We start from the raw sequence: 18,700 nt of genomic DNA, 5'->3' as shown, positions 1-18,700 counted from the left end.
ATGCCACTAGTGAAACTATGATCCTATACATTATCCATATTGCTTTCAATATCGATAAATGCATCTTTATTTTCGTTTACAATCTGAACTTTCATTACTATTATCACTTCCAAACACAAGGTGCATTAATCCTGATAACTAGAAAGGCTAGTGAGACTAACAATCTCACTGGTCTCATTGGGGACCGAGGCACGTATTGTATTTCTGTATGCATGTGTTGATGAATGGTCGTAGTACAAATACTCATACGGGTTCGATAAACTTGAAGTTATCAACTTAAGGCTACAATCCTCTATACTTGGAAAAAGAGCTACAAACCTCTGCACTTGAGAGCCCAACAACTTCCTATAATAGAAGAAGCACTCACGGCAGGCGATCCCTGATCCATACGGCATACTCCTGCGCCCTGTCCTTTCTTTTCTAGGCCAGCCAAATTTAATTTTGTTGTGTCTTTTTTCACCGGTTTTGGGAGGGTTCTAGAACCATCTTTGAAACAGTTTTTTTTCTATGTTTCTTTTGTTGCTTTTACTAGTTTTATTGCACTTTATTTGATTTTCTGTCTCTTCTGTTTTAATTTTGTTTTAGATTATTGATTATTTTTCAAATCACAAACATTTCTAAATCTGCAATCCATTTTTGTATTCAGAGATGATTTCCAATCCAAGAACATTCCTTCTAATTCACGCTGAATTTATTAACATTTGTTGAATTTGGCAACATTTATTGAATCCAGGAACAAAATTTCAAATTAATGAACTATTTATGGATGCAAACAATTTATGAATCCAACATTTTTGTGAATATGTGAACATTTTAAAAAAATCTATGATAAATTTTTGAATTCATAATTTTTTTTTGCATTCTACATTTTTGGAGTCTGTAAATATATTTTTCAGTTTCACGAACGTTTCATTAATTGGTTGGCTTTTTTCATATTGGCAAACTATTTTATGATTCCTTGGATATTCTTTTTTGAACTTGCCCACGTCCCTCATGGACATTTTTATCTGTTTTTCCAAAAAAAAAAACTGTAAACCAACCGAGTCGGCTCCTACACGTGAATAAATATAACAGAGCTGATTGGTCGGCTCAGTAGGTACTGCCCGGTGCGCATCGATCGGTCACTAATTATCCCATGTGTTACCCGTGAGACAAGAGCAAATGAGCATCTATCCTATTACGAGGCATCCGTTGACCTCATCTATGGGGTCGACAATGTGGGCCGGCCCAAGTTAGCAACTAGCTTTTTTGGGTAGCTTCAAAGACCGTTTTATGGAACCTTCCACCTGGGTTGGCTGATTTTGAGAAGGTTCCATGCATTTTTTTTGTGTGTTTCCTTTATTACTGTTCATCGGTCTTCATTTATGTTTTGTTAGGCTTTTGTTATTATTTTTAAAAAATACAAGTTCACATTTCTGAAATTCGGGTTGAACATATTTTGTACACCAGTTGAACATTTTTAAGATATACTTTAATCTGTTTCTTTTCAAATACTCGTCAAATATTTTTCCAAATACATGTTTTATATTTGTTAAATGCACATTGAACATCTTTTAAATATCCGATGAACAATTTTTAAACGCACATTGAACATGTATCACATGTTATGAATTTTTTAAACGTGCAACATATTTTCAAATGTCATGAACATGTTTGAATGGTACAATACATTCTTTTCATAATTATGGAAAATAAACTACATTGTATGAATACGTGTTGAACGTTTTTAAAATACACATTGAAGATTTTAAAAATACACATTGATTTTTTTTCAAATACATTTTAAACATTTCTCAAATGCTCATCGAATATTTTTAAATATACAAAGAATATTTTCTAAACACACATAAAACATTTTTCAAAAAGGTCATGAACAGTTTTTTAAACTATTAGCAATTTTTCAAATGGCTAGAACCTTTTTAATTGTAAATGTTTTTAAAAATTATGAAAACAAATATTTACATTGTATGCACATTTAAAAACATGTCACCAACAATTTGTTAATTGCGTGAAGATATTGTAAAGGCGATGAACAATTTTTTGGAGCGATATAACTCTTTTTTATGAATATTTTAAAGGCGATCAGTGATAGAATGTTAATACTAATTGGCTTATTGTAGGGCCAACCAATGTTGTCTTTTGCACGCCCCATAAATTTAGTACATTCCAATCTCCTGTCCACTCCATAATCCACATGTATCTAACACGAGTCCTTCCTGGCCTTTACCGCCCTGGCCATTGATTGCCTCAAATCTCTCTCCCTTCCTGAACTTGTATTCCTTCCTGTGTACCTGTCAGTGTGCAAAAGTAGGGGTTCTTCTTTTGACCCCTTTACTTGTGCACGGGCAGTCAGACCCACCTGCCACGGTCACACATAGTAGGGCCAGGGGGAAGCCGAAGAGAAGCCGAAGGTACAAGACAAACAAAGCAACGACAAGGACCAAGGCCACATAGATCGGATGGACGAAGGAGGTTTCACCGGCAAGGACCCTTGCCGGGGGGGGGGGGGGGCTCAGCAACTCAGCTCGCCCACACCAACGGAGCGAGCCACCTTCGAGCCCACCAGCGATAATAAACGCGTTGGGGCAGGGCTCGGGAGGCACCTCCGTGGTGGCATGCAGATCTTTGTGAAGACAAAGAATATTTAAGATCATATGAGGATTGGAAGGCAACGATCATCGGCAGGGTTCTTGCCGAGGAAGCCCACAAGACCCCCGGCAAGGTCATTGCCGGGCACAACAGCGCGCCGCGGCAAGACCCTTGCCGGGCCATCCGGCAAGGCCCTCGCCAAGGGCGCCAACGGGGCCACTGCCAGGCCCACACCAGCTAAGTCTCCGCCGCCGTTCACATGCAGCTGCCGACCCAACTAGCTGGACAGGCACCTGCATGGCAGCATGCAACCCTTCGTGGAGGCTCCACCACCGCGCCACCTCACCTGTTTGCCTGCCTACATGGCACCACATGCATCATTGGCCAGGGCACGTGTCAAAGCAAGGAGGAGCGGCGACGGACGGGAAAAGCCTCACTCCCGTCCCCGATAAATTGAAGGGACACCTAAGCCTCACATTAAATGTGCTTTGTCCTGTAATACCAGCGATAAGCTCACAACACTGTAGGCCTTTCCATCTCATGTGTGCCACTGTGGCAGCCCCTTTCGCCTATAAAAGGAGGCCCATGGCACACTGGAAAAGGATTCAGCTCTTTCGAACCAGGCGGCACCCATAGCTAGTTTAAGAATGCAGGAACACTGAATACAACCACCAAAGCAGGACTGTAGGGTTTTACGCATCCTTGCGGCCCGAACCTGGGCAAATCATCCTTGTGTTGATTGCTAGTCCCGCTCTTCTCACGATCCCGCGCCCCGCAGCCGTAGTAGCGATTCTTGTGACCCCGTAGGTGTCGTTTCCCACTGACCTCTTTGACGCGCCAGGTAGGGGGCACAAATTGTGAGAATCTGGTCTGGTAGTTGGCCCAACAGTTCATTGTCACCATGGCTCCTAAGAAGAAGACGACCACGACGATTGGTTCATCCGGGACCGGACTTTCGTCACCGGTGCGGGCCAGTAGCGGGCCAGTCGCGGAGAGAACCCATGGCGCGGCCCGCGGACACCCACATCGCCCTGGCAGTCCAGGCCCGGCGGGCGTCGTCGTTCGTACGACGGGCGACGAGCCGCGCGGCGCCGGCCCCAGAGACGGAGTCGGGCCCCCCGCGGGCGGGGCGGGGCCCTCCAGGGCCATCGTCATGCCGCGAACCGACGGCGTGGCGACCTCCAAGACACCAACACCAGCACCCACGGCGCGCTCTTCTCAGATAGCGCGCGATGAGCAGCGCTGCCCCGCTGGTGACCCAGGGCGCGGCCCTAGGAAGAGCCCCATGCATCCTTCGCAGGATGAGGGAGGCCAGTGTGCGCGCCAAGGCGCCGACGAGGGTGGCGGACGACTGCGGAGCCGTGGTGAGGCTCCTTCTAATGTGGTTAGAAGTCGAAGCGCATCGCGGTCCACCCAGCTCTCGCCGCCGCCCATGCCAGCAGAAGCCCTAGCACGCGCGCAGCTGTCCTCGACTTCCCTCCCACTACGGAGAAGCTTGACGAATGAAGGGCTACCGTCCGGAGTCGCGTCGGCATCGCCAACAACGATGAGTTGCGACCGGCAGGACCCGTAGGTCGTTGCTCCGTCGAGCCACTGCATGCCAGCAACGGCCGAGCCAGAGGCGATGCGGCCATGGTGCATTCCCCTCTTCCATCCCTGCCACCGCGGGTGTCAGTCCGTCGCGACGACGCTCGTGACGACATCTCCATAGCGTCGTCCGACCCACGAACCCACCGCGACCAACGCCAAGTTCTTCGGGAGCGGGCTCATGAGGACGCTCGAACCACCATCGAGCGCCGACGTGACGCGCGCCACCAGTCGGACAGCCGGGCAGGGCCCGCTACGGACCACCCGGCACCGGGAGGCTACGGCGGCCTACCCTACGAGGTGGGTTGTCCGGCCTTCACCCGTGAGCTGCGGTAGTTCCAGTGGCCCTCCCACCGCACGTTCAAGCCGACGTTGGCGAGAAGTACAACGGCAAGACTCACCCGTCAGATTTCCTCGGCAGCTACACCATCGCGATGCAAGCTGCTGGGGCCCGCGACGATAAGTTGCTTGCCAACTACTTCCCGTTGGCACTCAAGCCTAATGTTATGTCATGGTTGATGCACTTGCCGATGGACTCCATTTCTTCTTGGGCGGATCTGTGCCATGAGTTTGTTGGCGCCTTTACCGGAGGCCACCAAGCTCATGGCCAGGCGAGTGATTTACATATCATCCCCCATAAGGAAGGAGAAAACTTGCTCAAGTACATCCAAAGGTTCAGCCGAGTGCAGTACAACATCCCCGACGTCCATCCTGCCGCTGTGATCAGTGCATTCCGCCAGAATGTACGCAACCGCAAGATGCATGAGGAGCTGGCGATGAACAAGGTCAAGGATGTGGCCGAGCTTTACGTTCTAGCCGATCGATGCGCTTGCGCTGAAGAGGGAAGGAAGTACCTCGACGAAGATGCCGGCGCGGAAACCGACTCCACGGGTGATACCGCCACCCCGGAGAAAAAGGGCCGGCGCCGCAACAGGAAGCGCAAGGGAAAGTACGTGCTTGCCGTCGAGGGATCCGACGACATCGGCACCACCAAGAAGACCCCGGCGGGCGACCCCGGCAAGGAGGTTGCCGAGTGTGTCGCCTGTCGGGCCTGGGCGGCTGCCGACAAGCCAGGAGGCTCCGACAAGCAGTATTGCAAGATCCACCGCACCAAGGGCCATGACCTCCAAAACTGCCGGCAGGTAGAGCTGCTCGCCGAGAAGCAGAAGGCTGAGTATGAGCGGCGGGACAAGGAGAAAGGCCAAGATGGTGCCGAGGGATCCGGCAAGAAACGTAGCGGCCAAGGAGGCCACTGCGGCAAAGATAATCAGCAGGAGAGGCCCGCCCGGGGCCGCAACAAGAAGCAAGAGGACGATGATCGTGACGAGGACTACGAGTCCGGCGACCACGAGTTCCAGAAAGCCACAGAGGCCATGTGCGTCGATGGTGGCGCCTCGCAGCATACATCCCACAGCCAACTCAAGCAGTGTGCGCGTGAGATCACAACGGTTGAGCCATCGTTCGACGCACGGAAGCCGCTGAAATGGTCCAGCGCGCCCATCATCTTCGACATCGAGGACCACCCTGACCGCACTACTGCGGTCGGGTGCTTGCCATTGTTGGTTTCACCAACGATCCACAACCTCAAGGTGACAAAGATGTTGGTTGACGACGAGGCCGGCCTGAACTTGATCTCGTCTGTTGTGGTCAAGAGGCTGCAGATCCCTGATGGGGACCTCGAGGAGACAAGCACGTTCCAAGGGGTTAACCTAGGGAGGAGCCAGCCAAAGGGAAAGGTTATGCTGCCCGTGACATTCGGAGGCGAGCTGAACCACTTTGATGTAGCCGAGATCCCCTTGCCTTACAACGGGATCCTCGGCCGCCCGACACTAGCCAAGTTCATGGCGGCTTCACACTACGCCTACAACATGCTGAAGATGCCAGGGCCGATGAACGTCATCACCGTCCCCTCCCACAAGAAAGATGTGTTAATTTGCGTCGACCAACTGTACCAGAAAGCAGTTGCAGCAGCTGCCGCTAAGGCACCTGCTCCTGCCGATGAAGCCCCGAGAGGGAAGAAGACCGACGAGACCCCTCACACCCACTCCGGCAAGCGCACCACTTCGGGGTGTTGCGCTCCCGTTGAGGACGTGCCAGAGAGCTCCGCCGATAAGAGCAAGAAGTCCAGAGCCGCACCACCAGAGAGCAAGAAGGTGCCCGTCAAGGAGGACGGCACGGGGGGAGCTTTTACCATAAGCTCCACCCTCGACTGCAAATAGGAAAGCGAGCTCATCACCTTCCTGCGGACGAATGTCGATGTGTTTGCATGGCAAGCCTCCTACATCCCCGGCGTTCCCAGAGAGATGATTGAGTTCACATTCACGTTGATCAATATTAAACGCCAAAGAACAAGATTATATTTGACCATAAAAGTGAAAGGACAAACGAGCAACGGTGGGTGCCCCTGGGAACGACGTCGCAATTAATATCACAAGAACTTCATGAATGCAATCTTAGCGTGTAAGGTTACACGTGAAATGAGATGTGTGAACCAGGATGCCTGGACGTTGATCCAAAGACTTCACTTCTTAATTTCTTGGCGTGCCCCTTGTTCGCGGGAACGTATGCTAGATATAATGGAGTTTTCTTCACAACAACAAAAAATCTATAATGTGTAACAATTTTGTTCAGCTCGATCAACTGGGCTCTATCTTGGTGTGGTCAAAGAGGTTGATCGTTAAAAAAAACAAGGGTTCTTGCCTCTCGCCGGCGTCGCTGCAGGTCCGCCTCATCTCCGGTTGGCCTAGAGCAATGGGGGCGCGGTGGCTCCTGGCAAAGGCCGGTGGTAGGGTTTTGATTTTTGTCGCTTCTTTCCGTTTTGTTAGGATGTGTGTCCTGCTCAGGAAGACGAGACGGCGGCGGCTCGCCGAAGATGGAATAAAGGTCTCCCCGCCTAGTCCCCGTTCCGGCGGTGCGTCTAGCATCGTTGGTGGGCATGTCGAGGTGTGTCTCCGGCGGATCTATCTTTGGTGGATTTACTCGGATCTCGTCGTTGTTCGTCTATGTTCGTGTGTCTTTGGGTTGGATCCTTCCGATCTACATTTCTCTTCATCGGCGACGGTTGCTGTGCTGGTGCGCTGGTCTATGGGGCCTTAGCACGACGACTTCCCGACTGTCTACTATAACAAGTTGTGCCCGACTCTGGTGATGGAGGGGCGATGACGGCGGCGCGCCTTCAGCTCGCTTCATTACTTGTAGTCGTCACTAGGTGCTCTATGAATTTGGATGTACTTTTTATTATTTTTGGTGTTCGTTGTCCTAACATGATTGAAGATGAATATATTGGAAGTTTTCTCACAAAAAAAAGAAAAGAAAACTGGGCTCTATCTTTTAGGTTTTGCTTCCCTATCCCTTGATGGCTAGGAGAAACTCTCCCCTCCAAACTTCACTGAGAGTCCGTGGACTCCCCTCCCCTCTGCCCGCTGCTTCTGCGGCCGATGACGGGGAGGAGAATCCCGGTGGCTCCTCTCCGTTTAGTAGTTTAGGTTAGATTTTTCTAGTCCTCACAAATGCGGCGCTGGAGCGGATACCGGCGCTTCTTCTTCGAGTTTGTCTTCAAAACTCTGATCCTTCTCGAGTTCATCCATCTGGACATACTCGATGGAGCTCCAGAGTAGATTCCCGTCGTCTTCTTGGGACGGTGAGGTTAGGTTTCTCGTCGTGCGACGAGACTAGGTGTCAGGTGCTTCAGATCTATTCAAGGGTTCAACGGCGATGATTGCAGTTATAGGGCGCTGATCCTTAGGGGGCACGTGCACAAAGACTTTCCGACTGTCATCGACAAGGTCAACCCTGATTCGATAGGGGAGCGATGACACAGGTGTGTCAACGGCTTGTTCTGGCAGCGGTAGTGATTATTCGATGGTCTCGGAATCTCGATGTAATTTTATTATGTTTGAGATGCTTTGTACTTCCGATGAACATTGATAATAGATCTGGTTCCTTTTCAGAAAAAAATGGGCAAGTTGTATGTCTTTTTAATTTTGGTTAAATTTTATTAATCCAGATATTATATGCCACACAATCAAATCTAATTGAAATATATTGCAGCTAATTTCCACAGGTATTATTCATCAGCGCAACGGGCTGGATTAACTAATAATTTTACAGCTAGCTGAGCATACTTTTATTTTTTTGCAAACAGCTGAGCATACTTGTTCATGCATGCCAACGAGCCAGCAGAACAAACCAAAGTTCGGAACGTAAAGTAGACACATGGAATCAAAACCATACAACGCAATGGCCTATATACGTCTCTCGTGACCCGGATGATCGGGGTATGCCAGCTTGTAGCGCTGCCATGCCTGATATGTTCCTTTGTCCGTTGCTATGATCCAGATTATTATGGCTGTACACTTGTAAAGCCATCAAATATTTATATGCACACAGCAGACAATATGCATATGTGAGTACTTCTTTTCCGGAAACTAAAGCAAAGTCTCATGGCTCAGCTATCAGGTTTTGTTATTATGCTCCAATGGTGGTACGTACTCACGTAACATGCTAGTGCAATAATTAACAGTTGTACATAATCTTTACAAATTACGTCAAGAGTCAAATTAATTAGCTCGACTGATCATGACATGAACGACTCACTTACATTCACTTGCACACTACACCCGGCCTATAAATACCACCCCAAACAACCTAAGAAAACCATCCCAAGCTAGCAAAGCCTACCAAGCTTAGCCACAAACCAGTAAGAGCAATGGCGCCCTCCAAGCTTGCTCTTTTCCTCGCCCTGAACCTGGTCCTCCTCGCCACCGTGCAGGGCTGCGGACCCTACTGCCCACCGGTAGTCCCTACCCCGCCGATCCGCCCACCGCCAATCGTGCCACCGACCGGCGGGGGCAGCTGCCCGATCAACACGCTGAAGCTGGGTGTGTGCGCCAACGTGTTGAACCTGCTGAAGCTCAAGATCGGCGTGCCGGCGAACGAGGAGTGTTGCCCGCTCCTGGACGGGCTCGCCGACCTCGACGCCGCGGTGTGCCTCTGCACCGCCATCAGGGCCAACATTCTCGGCATCAAGCTCAACGTGCCCATCGACCTGACCCTCCTCCTCAACCAGTGCGGCAAGAAGTGCCCCGCCAACTTCACCTGTCCCATCTGATCCATCCATCCATGGATGAATATTATACATGCATAATCGTTCTACTCGTAACCAGTTTGCATGTCATAAGCGCGCACCATACGTATGTTTTTTCTGTTGCAGTTCATATGCCAGGCGTTTGCATGGGCTCCCTCGCTCGTGCGTGCGTGCTTGACAGGCTTGTGATCGATCGATGTCATTGTATCCCGTTATGGTATCTAAATGCATGATTTGCATATTTGTAAAAGGATATACATACTTGTACATGTACCTGGAATAAAAAATTTGTTCAAGACTTCAAGTTGGGTTAACTCGACCCGTGATATGCCAGCTTGAGTTGCATATTCATATGTAAGCGCATGCATGATTACATCAGTCATGATCGGATTCACATCTTTTCCCACAGCATCTTCTTTCTGTTTTGCCTAAATGATCCTTGATAAAATTAAAAGTCATGCTGAAGATTTTCTCTTCTCTAATGCCACCTTTTGGAGCATCTATAGCCGGACTTGGCAAATCCGAGCCTTAAACGCCCGCGGATGCGCCCGGACGTGTCCGCGGACAGTGACCGGGCACTCCTCAAATTGTGTTGTCCACATCCGTGTCTCTTATATCCAAACCCCTATATCCATACTATATCATGCAACATCGATCAACTACGCAGATCAGCTCCGGACATAGAAATTGCACAATAGTTCTCCAAAAGATCCACCAAAGTTCACACAAACGACGGACAACTATATACTACATCTAAAACGTGAAATTAAAATCAACTTCACCACTTCCGGGCCGGCCCTTCCCCTTCGGGTCGCCCGCGTACCTGTACCCGGCGTCGGCTGGTGGAGGATCGTACGATTCTTCGGAGGAGGAGCCGCCGTCGTCGTCGTCGTCGTCGGAGGAGGAGGAGTCGACGATGACAAGGCCCTTGAGGCGCTGGACGCCCCGGTCCTGCTGGCGCCTGAGCTTGGCCAGCCGAGCCGCCTCCTTCGCCTTCTCCAACGTCTCCCGCTCAGACTGCTCGATGGCAAGCCGAAGAGCCTTGGTGTTCTTCCGGCGGAGACGCCGAGCGTCCGCCTCCACCGTCGTAAACGACCGGCGGTAGACCTATGCGAGGAGCCGCTGGTCCTCGTCGGGCTCCGCCGGTAAATCGCGCCGGCAGCGAAAGAACTCTCCACATCCTCCTTCTCCCTTGCCCGCTGCCTCTCCCGGCGGGCGGCGCGCGCCTCCGACTCCGGCATGCGAGTCCGGGCCGGCGGGGCGGGCACAAGCACCCAACGCTGCCGATGAGAGGGAGCAGGAGCCGGCGGGGCGAGGGGCGAGGGGACGGTGTGGGGAAGCAGCAGTCCACGGGGGCGATGGGACGGCGTGGGGGAGGCATCGATTGCGCTGGCAGCCTGTCGGAGCTAACCATGGGCCGGGAGGGGCCAGCGCCAGCGTCCGAGATGTGCCGACGGGGAAGCGGCGGCTACGGCGAGGCTGCAGATCCGGAGCTTCCCTTGGTGTCCACCTTGGACCGCTCCAAGGCGATGCGGAGGGCAAGCTCATACTATGGATCCAGCTCAGCGTAGGAGCGGCTGTCGGAGCTTGACATTGCGCCGGATTCGATCGGAATTGGTGAGAGGAGAGGAGAGGAGGGAGAGAGAGAGCAGAGTGAGTAAGCTAGGGTTTCAGACTGACGAGGCCGATGGGTTTTTTTGTGGGACATCCGTGGGGTCAGTGGTGGGCCGAGCAATCAGACGGATGCGCTCGCGGTGCCTGAGCCACCCCATATCCGCTCCATATTTGGGCTGGATATGGGGGTGCTGGTCAGTCTGGGCGTTTAAGGCCCATTTGAGGCGTTCGTTTGGGTTGGATATGTTCTAGACATATTTATATTTTTTGTTTGTTTTATGTTACAATTATATTGTCATTGCATAGTTTTGGCATCAATTATTATTGTTTTTCTGGACTAACGTGTTAATTCACTGCTAGTGTGAATTTCTATTTTCTGTTGTTTTTTGCCTTTATAGAAAATCATTTTTTGGGGAACAAACAAAAGTATATCGGCAAGTTTCTAGTGCACCGATTGTGGGTGTGAAGTGGAAAACAATCCCGTTCTGGCGGGTAGCAGACATAGGACTAAAAATCCTATTTAGCCAGGCCTTTTGGACTTGAAATCCAAACGGAGTGAGCGGTTCGAATCCACCTTAGAGTGAACAATGAAAAAGGCGGTTGAGCGCGTGCAAGCTTTGAGGAGCTAGGAAGGATGGAGGAAAGCTTGACCCTTTTTTCACTGAACTACTCGAACTTTTTGTTAAAAAAGCGGAAATAGCTCAGTTCGAGATGCATGATGAATAGCGGTCTTAGAGTGCAGTATTAGCCGCAAAATTAGGTGGCTTAACGGTCTATATATGTTTGGACATGTATATGCAATTATGCCATGTATGATCATAATCTTAAAAACTCTAATTTAGTGAATACACAACTGCAATTTGTTCACCATGTCATCTTATCTTTTATAGAGTGATGCCACTAGTGAAACTATGATCCTATACATTATCCATATTGCTTTCAATATCGATAAATGCATCTTTATTTTCGTTTACAATCTGAACTTTCATTACTATTATCACTTCCAAACACAAGGTGCATTAATCCTTATAACTAGAAAGGCTAGTGAGACTAACAATCTCACTGGTCTCATTGGGGACCGAGGCACGTATTGTATTTCTGTATGCATGTGTTGATCAATGGTCGTAGTACAAATACTCATACGGGTTCAATAAACTTGAAGTTATCAACTTAAGGCTACAATCCTCTATACTTGGAAAAAGAGCTACAAACCTCTGCACTTGAGAGCCCAACAACTTCCTATAATAGAAGAAGCACTCACGGCAGGCGATCCCTGATCCATACGGCATACTCCTGCGCCCTGTCCTTTCTTTTCTAGGCCAGCCAAATTTAATTTTGTTGTGTCTTTTTTCACCGGTTTTGGGAGGGTTCTAGAACCATCTTTGAAACAGTTTTTTTTCTATGTTTCTTTTTGTTGCTTTTACTAGTTTTATTGCACTTTATTTGATTTTCTGTCTCTTCTGTTTTAATTTTGTTTTAGATTATTGATTATTTTTCAAATCACAAACATTTCTAAATCTGCAATCCATTTTTGTATTCAGAGATGATTTCCAATCCAAGAACATTCCTTCTAATTCACGCTGAATTTATTAACATTTGTTGAATTTGGCAACATTTATTGAATCCAGGAACAAAATTTCAAATTAATGAACTATTTATGGATGCAAACAATTTATGAATCCAACATTTTTGTGAATATGTGAACATTTTTAAAAAATCTATGATAAATTTTTGAATTCATGATTTTTTTTTGCATTCTACATTTTTGGAGTCTGTAAATATATTTTTCAGTTTCACGAACGTTTCATTAATTGGTTGGCTTTTTTCATATTGGCAAACTATTTTATGATTCCTTGGATATTCTTTTTTGAACTTGCCCACGTCCCTCATGGACATTTTTATCTGTTTTTTCCAAAAAAAAACTTTAAACCAACCGAGTCGGCTCCTACACGTGAATAAATATAACAGAGCTGATTGGTCGGCTCAGTAGGTACTGCCCGGTGCGCATCGATCGGTCACTAATTATCCCATGTGTTACCCGCGAGACAAGAGCAAATGAGCATCTATCCTATTACGAGGCATCCGTTGACCTCATCTATGGGGTCGACAATGTGGGCCGGCCCAAGTTAGCAACTAGCTTTTTTGGGTAGCTTCAAAGACCGTTTTATGGAACCTTCCACCTGGGTTGGCTGATTTTGAGAAGGTTCCATGCATTTTTTTTTGTGTGTTTCCTTTATTACTGTTCATCGGTCTTCATTTATGTTTTGTTAGGCTTTTGTTATTATTTTTTAAAAATACAAGTTCACATTTCTGAAATTCGGGTTGAACATATTTTGTACACCAGTTGAACATTTTTAAGATATACTTTAATCTGTTTCTTTTCAAATACTCGTCAAATATTTTTCCAAATACATGTTTTATATTTGTTAAATGCACATTGAACGTCTTTTAAATATACGATGAACAATTTTTAAACGCACATTGAACATGTATCACATGTTATGAAATTTTTAAACGTGCAACATATTTTCAAATGTCATGAACATGTTTGAATGGTACAATACATTCTTTTCATAATTATGGAAAATAAACTACATTGTATGAATACGTGTTGAACGTTTTTAAAATACACATTGAAGATTTTAAAAATACACATTGATTTTTTTCAAATACATTTTAAACATTTCTCAAATGCTCATCGAATATATTTTCTAAACACACATAAAACATTTTTCAAAAAGGTCATGAACAGTTTTTTAAACTGTTAGCAATTTTTCAAATGGCTAGAACCTTTTTAATTGTAAATGTTTTTAAAAATTATGAAAACAAATATTTACATTGTATGCACATTTAAAAACATGTCACCAACAATTTGTTAATTGCGTGAAGATATTGTAAAGGCGATGAACAATTTTTTTGATCGATATAACTCTTTTTTATGAATATTTTAAAGGCGATCAGTGATAGAATGTTAATACTAATTGGCTTATTGTAGGGCCAACCAATGTTGTCTTTTGCACGCCCCATAAATTTAGTACATTCCAATCTCCTGTCCACTCCACAATCCACATGTATCTAACACGAGTCCTTCCTGGCCTTTACCGCCCTGGCCATTGATTGCCTCAAATCTCTCTCCCTTCCTGAACTTGTATTCCTTCCTGTGTACCTGTCAGTGTGCAAAAGTAGGGGTTCTCCTTTTGACCCCTTTACTTGTGCACGGGCAGTCAGAGCCACCTGCCACGGTCACACATAGTAGGGCCGGGGGGAAGCCGGAGAGAAGCCGAAGGTACAAGACAAACAAAGCAACGACAAGGACCAAGGCCACAGAGATCGAATGGACGAAGGAGGTTTCCCCGGCAAGGACCCTTGCCGGGGGGGGGGGGGCTCAGCAACTCAGCTCGCCCACACCAACGGAGCGAGCCACCTTCGAGCCCACCAGCGATAATAAACGCGTTGGGGCAGGGCTCGGGAGGCACCTCCGTGGTGGCATGCAGATCTTTGTGAAGACAAAGAATATTCAAGATCATATGAGAATTGGAAGGCAACGATCCTCGGTAGGGTTCTTGCCGAGGAAGCCCACAAGACCCCCGGCAAGGTCCTTGCCGGGCACAACTGCGCGCCGCGGCAAGACCCTTGCCGGGCCACCCGGCAAGGCCCTCGCCAAGGGCGCCAACGAGGCCACTGCCAGGCCCACTCCAGCTAAGTCTCCGCCGCCGTTCACATGCAGCTGCCGACCCAACCAGCTGGACAGGCACCTGCATGGCAGCATGCAACCCTTCGTGCAGGCTCCACCACCGTGCCACCTCACCTGTTTGCCTGCCTACATGGCACCACATGCATCATTGGCCAGGGCACGTGTCAAAGCAAGGAGGAGCGGCGACGGACGGGACAGGCCTCACTCCCGTCCCCGATAAAGTGAAGGGACACCTAAGCCTCACATTAAATGTGCTTTGTCCTGTAATACCAGCGATAAGCTCACAACACTGTAGGCCTTTCCATCTCATGTGTGCCACTGTGGCAGTCCCTTTCGCCTATAAAAGGAGGCCCATGGCACACTGGAAAAGGATTCGGCTCTTTCGAACCAGGCGGCACCCATAGCTAGTTCAAGAACTCAGGAACACTGAATACAACCACCAAAGCAGGACTGTAGGGTTTTACGCATCCTTGCGGCCCGAACCTGGGCAAATCATCCTTGTGTTGATTGCTAGTCCCGTTCTTCTCATGATCCCGCGCCCCGCAGCCGTAGTAGCGATTTTTGTGATCCCGTAGGTGTCGTTTCCCACTGACATCTTTGACGCGCCAGGTAGGGGGGGCAAATTGTGAGAACCTGGTCTGGTAGTTGGCCCAGCAGTTCATCGTCACCATGGATCCTAAGAAGAAGACGACCACGGCGGTCGGTTCATCCGGGACCGGACTGCCATCACAGGTGCGGGCCAGTAGCAGGCCAGTCACGGAGAGAACCCATGGTGCGGCCCGCGGACACCCACATCGCCCTGGCAGTCCAGGCCCTGGCGGGTGTGTCGCCTGTCGGGCCTTGGCGGCCGCCGACAAGCCAGGAGGCTCCGACAAGCAGTATTGCAAGATCCACCGCACCAAGGGCCATGACCACCAAAACTGCCGACAGGTAGAGCTGCTCGCCGAGAAGCAGAAGGCCGAGTATGAGCGGCGGGGCAAGGAGAAAGGCCAAGTTGGTGCCGAGGGATCTGGGAAGAAACGTAGCGGCCAAGGAGGCCACCGCGGCAAAGATAATCAGCAGGAGAGGCCCGCCCGGAGCCGTGACAAGAAGCAAGAGGACGATGATTGTGACGAGGATGACGATTCCTGCGACCACGAGTTCCAGAAAGCCACAGAGGCCATGTGCGTCGATGGTGGCGCCTCGCAGCATACATCCCACAGCCAACTCAAGCAGTGTGCGCGTGAGATCACAACGGTCGAGCCATCGTTCGACGCACGGAAGCCGCTGAAATGGTCCATCACGCCCATCATCTTCGACACCGAGGACCACCCTGACCGCACCACTGCACTCGGGTGCTTGCGATTGTTGGTTTCACCAACGATCCGCAATCTCAAGGTGACAAAGATGTTGGTTGACGACGGGGCCGACCTGAACTTGACCTCGCCCGTTGTGGCAAAGAGGCTGGAGATCCCTGATGGGGACCTCGAGGAGACGGGCACGTTCCAAGGGGTTAACCCAGGGAGGATCCAGCCAAAGGGAAAGGTTACGCTGCCCGTGACATTCGGAGGCGAGCTGAACCACAGGACAGAGAGGATTGTTTTTGATGTAGCCGAGATCCCCTTGCCTTACAACGGGATCCTCGGCCGCCCGGCACTAGCCAAGTTCATGGCGGCTTCACACTACGCCTACAACATGCTGAAGATGCCTGGGCCGATGAACATCATCACCGTCCCCTTCGACAAGAAAGATGTGTTGATTTGCGTCGACCAACTCTACCAGAAAGCAGTTGTAGCAGCTGCCGCTAAGGCACCTGCTCCTGCCGACGAAGCCCCGAGAGGGAAGAAGACCGACGAGACCCCTCGCACCCACTCCGGCAAGTGCACCACTTCGGGGTGTTGCGCACCCGTTGAGGACGTGCCAGAGAGCTCCGCCAATAAGAGCAAGAAGTCCAGAGCCGCACCACCAGAGAGCAAGAAGGTGCCCGTCAAGGAGGACGACACGAGGGGAGGTTTTACCATAAGCTCCACCCTCGACTGCAAATAGGAAAGCGAGCTCGTCACCTTCCTGCGGGCGAATGTCGATGTGTTTGCATGACAAACCTCCTGCATCCCCGGCGTTCCCAGGGAGGTGATTGAGTTCACATTCACGTTGATCAATATTAAACGCCAAAGAACAAGATTATATTTGACCATAAAAGTGAAAGGAAAAATGAGCAACGGTGGGTGCCCCTGGGAACGACGTCGCAATTAATATCACAAGAACTTCATGAATGCAATCTTAGCGTGTAAGGTTACACGTGAAATGAGATGTGTGAACCAGGATGCCTGGACGTTGATCCAAAGACTTCAGTTCTTAATTTCTTGGCGCGCCCCTTGTTCGCGGGAACGTATGCTAGATATAATGGAGTTTTCTCCACAACAACAAAAAATCTATAATGTGTAACAATTTTGTTCAGCTCGATCAACTGGGCTCTATCTTGGTGTGGTCAAAGAGGTTGATCGTTAAAAAAAAAACAAGGGTTCCTGCCTCTCGCCGGTGCCGCTGCAGGTCCGCCTCGTCTCCGGTTGGCCTAGAGCAATGGGGGCGTGGTGGCTCCTGGCAAAGGCCGGTGGTAGGGTTTTGATTTTTGTCGCTTCTTTCCGTTTTGTTAGGATTTGTGTCTTGCTCAGGAAGACGAGACGGCGGCGGCTCGCTGAAGATGGAATAAAGGTCTCCCCGCCTAGTCCCCATTCCGGCGGTGCGTCTAGCATCGTTGGTGGGCGTGTCGAGGTGTGTCTCCGGCGGATCTATCTTTGGTGGATTTACTCGGATCTCGTCGTTGTTCGTCTATGTTCGTGTGTCTTTGGGTTGGATCCTTCCGATCTACATTTCTCTTCATCGGCGACGGTTGCTGTGCTGGTGCGCTGGTCTATGGGGCCTTAGCACGACGACTTCCCGACTGTCTACTATAACAACTTGTGCCTGACTCTGGTGATGGAGGGGCGATGACGGCGGCGCGCCTTTGGCTCGCTTCAGTCCTTGTAGTCGTCACTAGGTTGTCTATGAATTTGGATGTAATTTTTATTATTTTTGGTGTTCGTTGTACTAACATGATTGAAGATGAATATATTGGAAGTTTTCTTACAATAAAAAGAAAACTGGGCTTTATCTTTTAGGTTTTGCTTCCCTATCCCTTGATGGCTAGGAGAAACTCTCCCCTCCAAACTTCACTGAGAGTCCGTGAACTCCCCTCCCCTCTGCCCGCTGCTTCTGCGGCCGATGACGGGGAGGAGAATCCCGGTGGCTCCTCTCCGTTTAGTAGTTTAGGTTAGATTTTTCTAGTCCTCACAAATGCGGCGCTGGAGCGGATACCGGCGCTTTTTCTTCGAGTTTGTCTTCAAAACTCTGATCCTTCTCGAGTTCATCCATCTGGACATACTCAATGGAGCTCCAGAGTAGATTCCTGTCGTCTTCTTGGGACGGTGAGGTTAGGTTTCTCGTCGTGTGACGAGACTAGGTGTCAGGTGCTTCAGATCTATTCAAGGGTTCAACGGCGATGATTGCAGCTATAGGGCGCTGATCCTTAGGGGGCACGTGCACAAAGACTTTCCGGCTGTCATCGATAAGGTCAACCCTGATTCGATAGGGGAGCGATGACACAGGTGTGTCAACGGCTTGTTCTGGCAGCGGTAGTGATTATTCGATGGTCTCGGAATCTCGATGTAATTTTATTATGTTTGAGATGCTTTGTACTTTCGATGAACATTGATAATAGATCTGGTTCCTTTTTAGAAAAAAAATGGGCAAGTTGTATGTCTTTTTAATTTTGGTTAAATTTTTATTAATCCAGATATTATATGTCACACAATCAAATCTAATTGAAATATATTGCAGCTAATTTCCGCAGGTATTATTCATCAGCGCAACGGGCTGGATTAACTAATAATTTTACAGCTAGCTGAGCATACTTTTTTTTTTTTGCAAACAGCTGAGCATACTTGTTCATGCATGCCAACGAGCCAGCAGAACAAACCAAAGTTCGGAACGTAAAGTAGACACATGGAATCAAAACCATACAACGCAATGGCCTATATACGTCTCTCGTGACCCGGATGATCGGGGTATGCCAGCTTGTAGCGCTGCCATGCCTGATATGTTCCTTTGTCCGT

General features: G+C 49.0%; 1 protein-coding gene across 1 annotated transcript; it reads left to right on the top strand.

The window, feature by feature from the left end:
• The first annotated feature begins 8,850 nt into the window (after positions 1-8,850).
• On the top strand, positions 8,851-9,566 carry LOC123159964 (cortical cell-delineating protein-like). Its single transcript, XM_044577774.1, has one exon. It carries the CDS (start codon positions 8,885-8,887, stop codon positions 9,284-9,286), a length of 402 nt encoding a protein of 133 aa, XP_044433709.1. The 5' UTR covers positions 8,851-8,884; the 3' UTR covers positions 9,287-9,566.
• Positions 9,567-18,700: the final 9,134 nt, after the last annotated feature.

Source organism: Triticum aestivum, chromosome 7B (genome assembly GCF_018294505.1).
Source record: "Triticum aestivum cultivar Chinese Spring chromosome 7B, IWGSC CS RefSeq v2.1, whole genome shotgun sequence".
NCBI classification, from domain to species: domain Eukaryota; kingdom Viridiplantae; phylum Streptophyta; class Magnoliopsida; order Poales; family Poaceae; genus Triticum; species Triticum aestivum.
Note: the sequence above shows the minus strand (reverse complement) of the source record. Positions and strands in the feature narration are given on the sequence as shown.

Excerpts from the sequence above, each read along its gene's own strand:
- LOC123159964 (XM_044577774.1), top strand. The coding sequence starts at position 8,885 with ATGGCGCCCTCCAAGCTTGCTCTTTTCCTCGCCCTGAACCTGGTCCTC.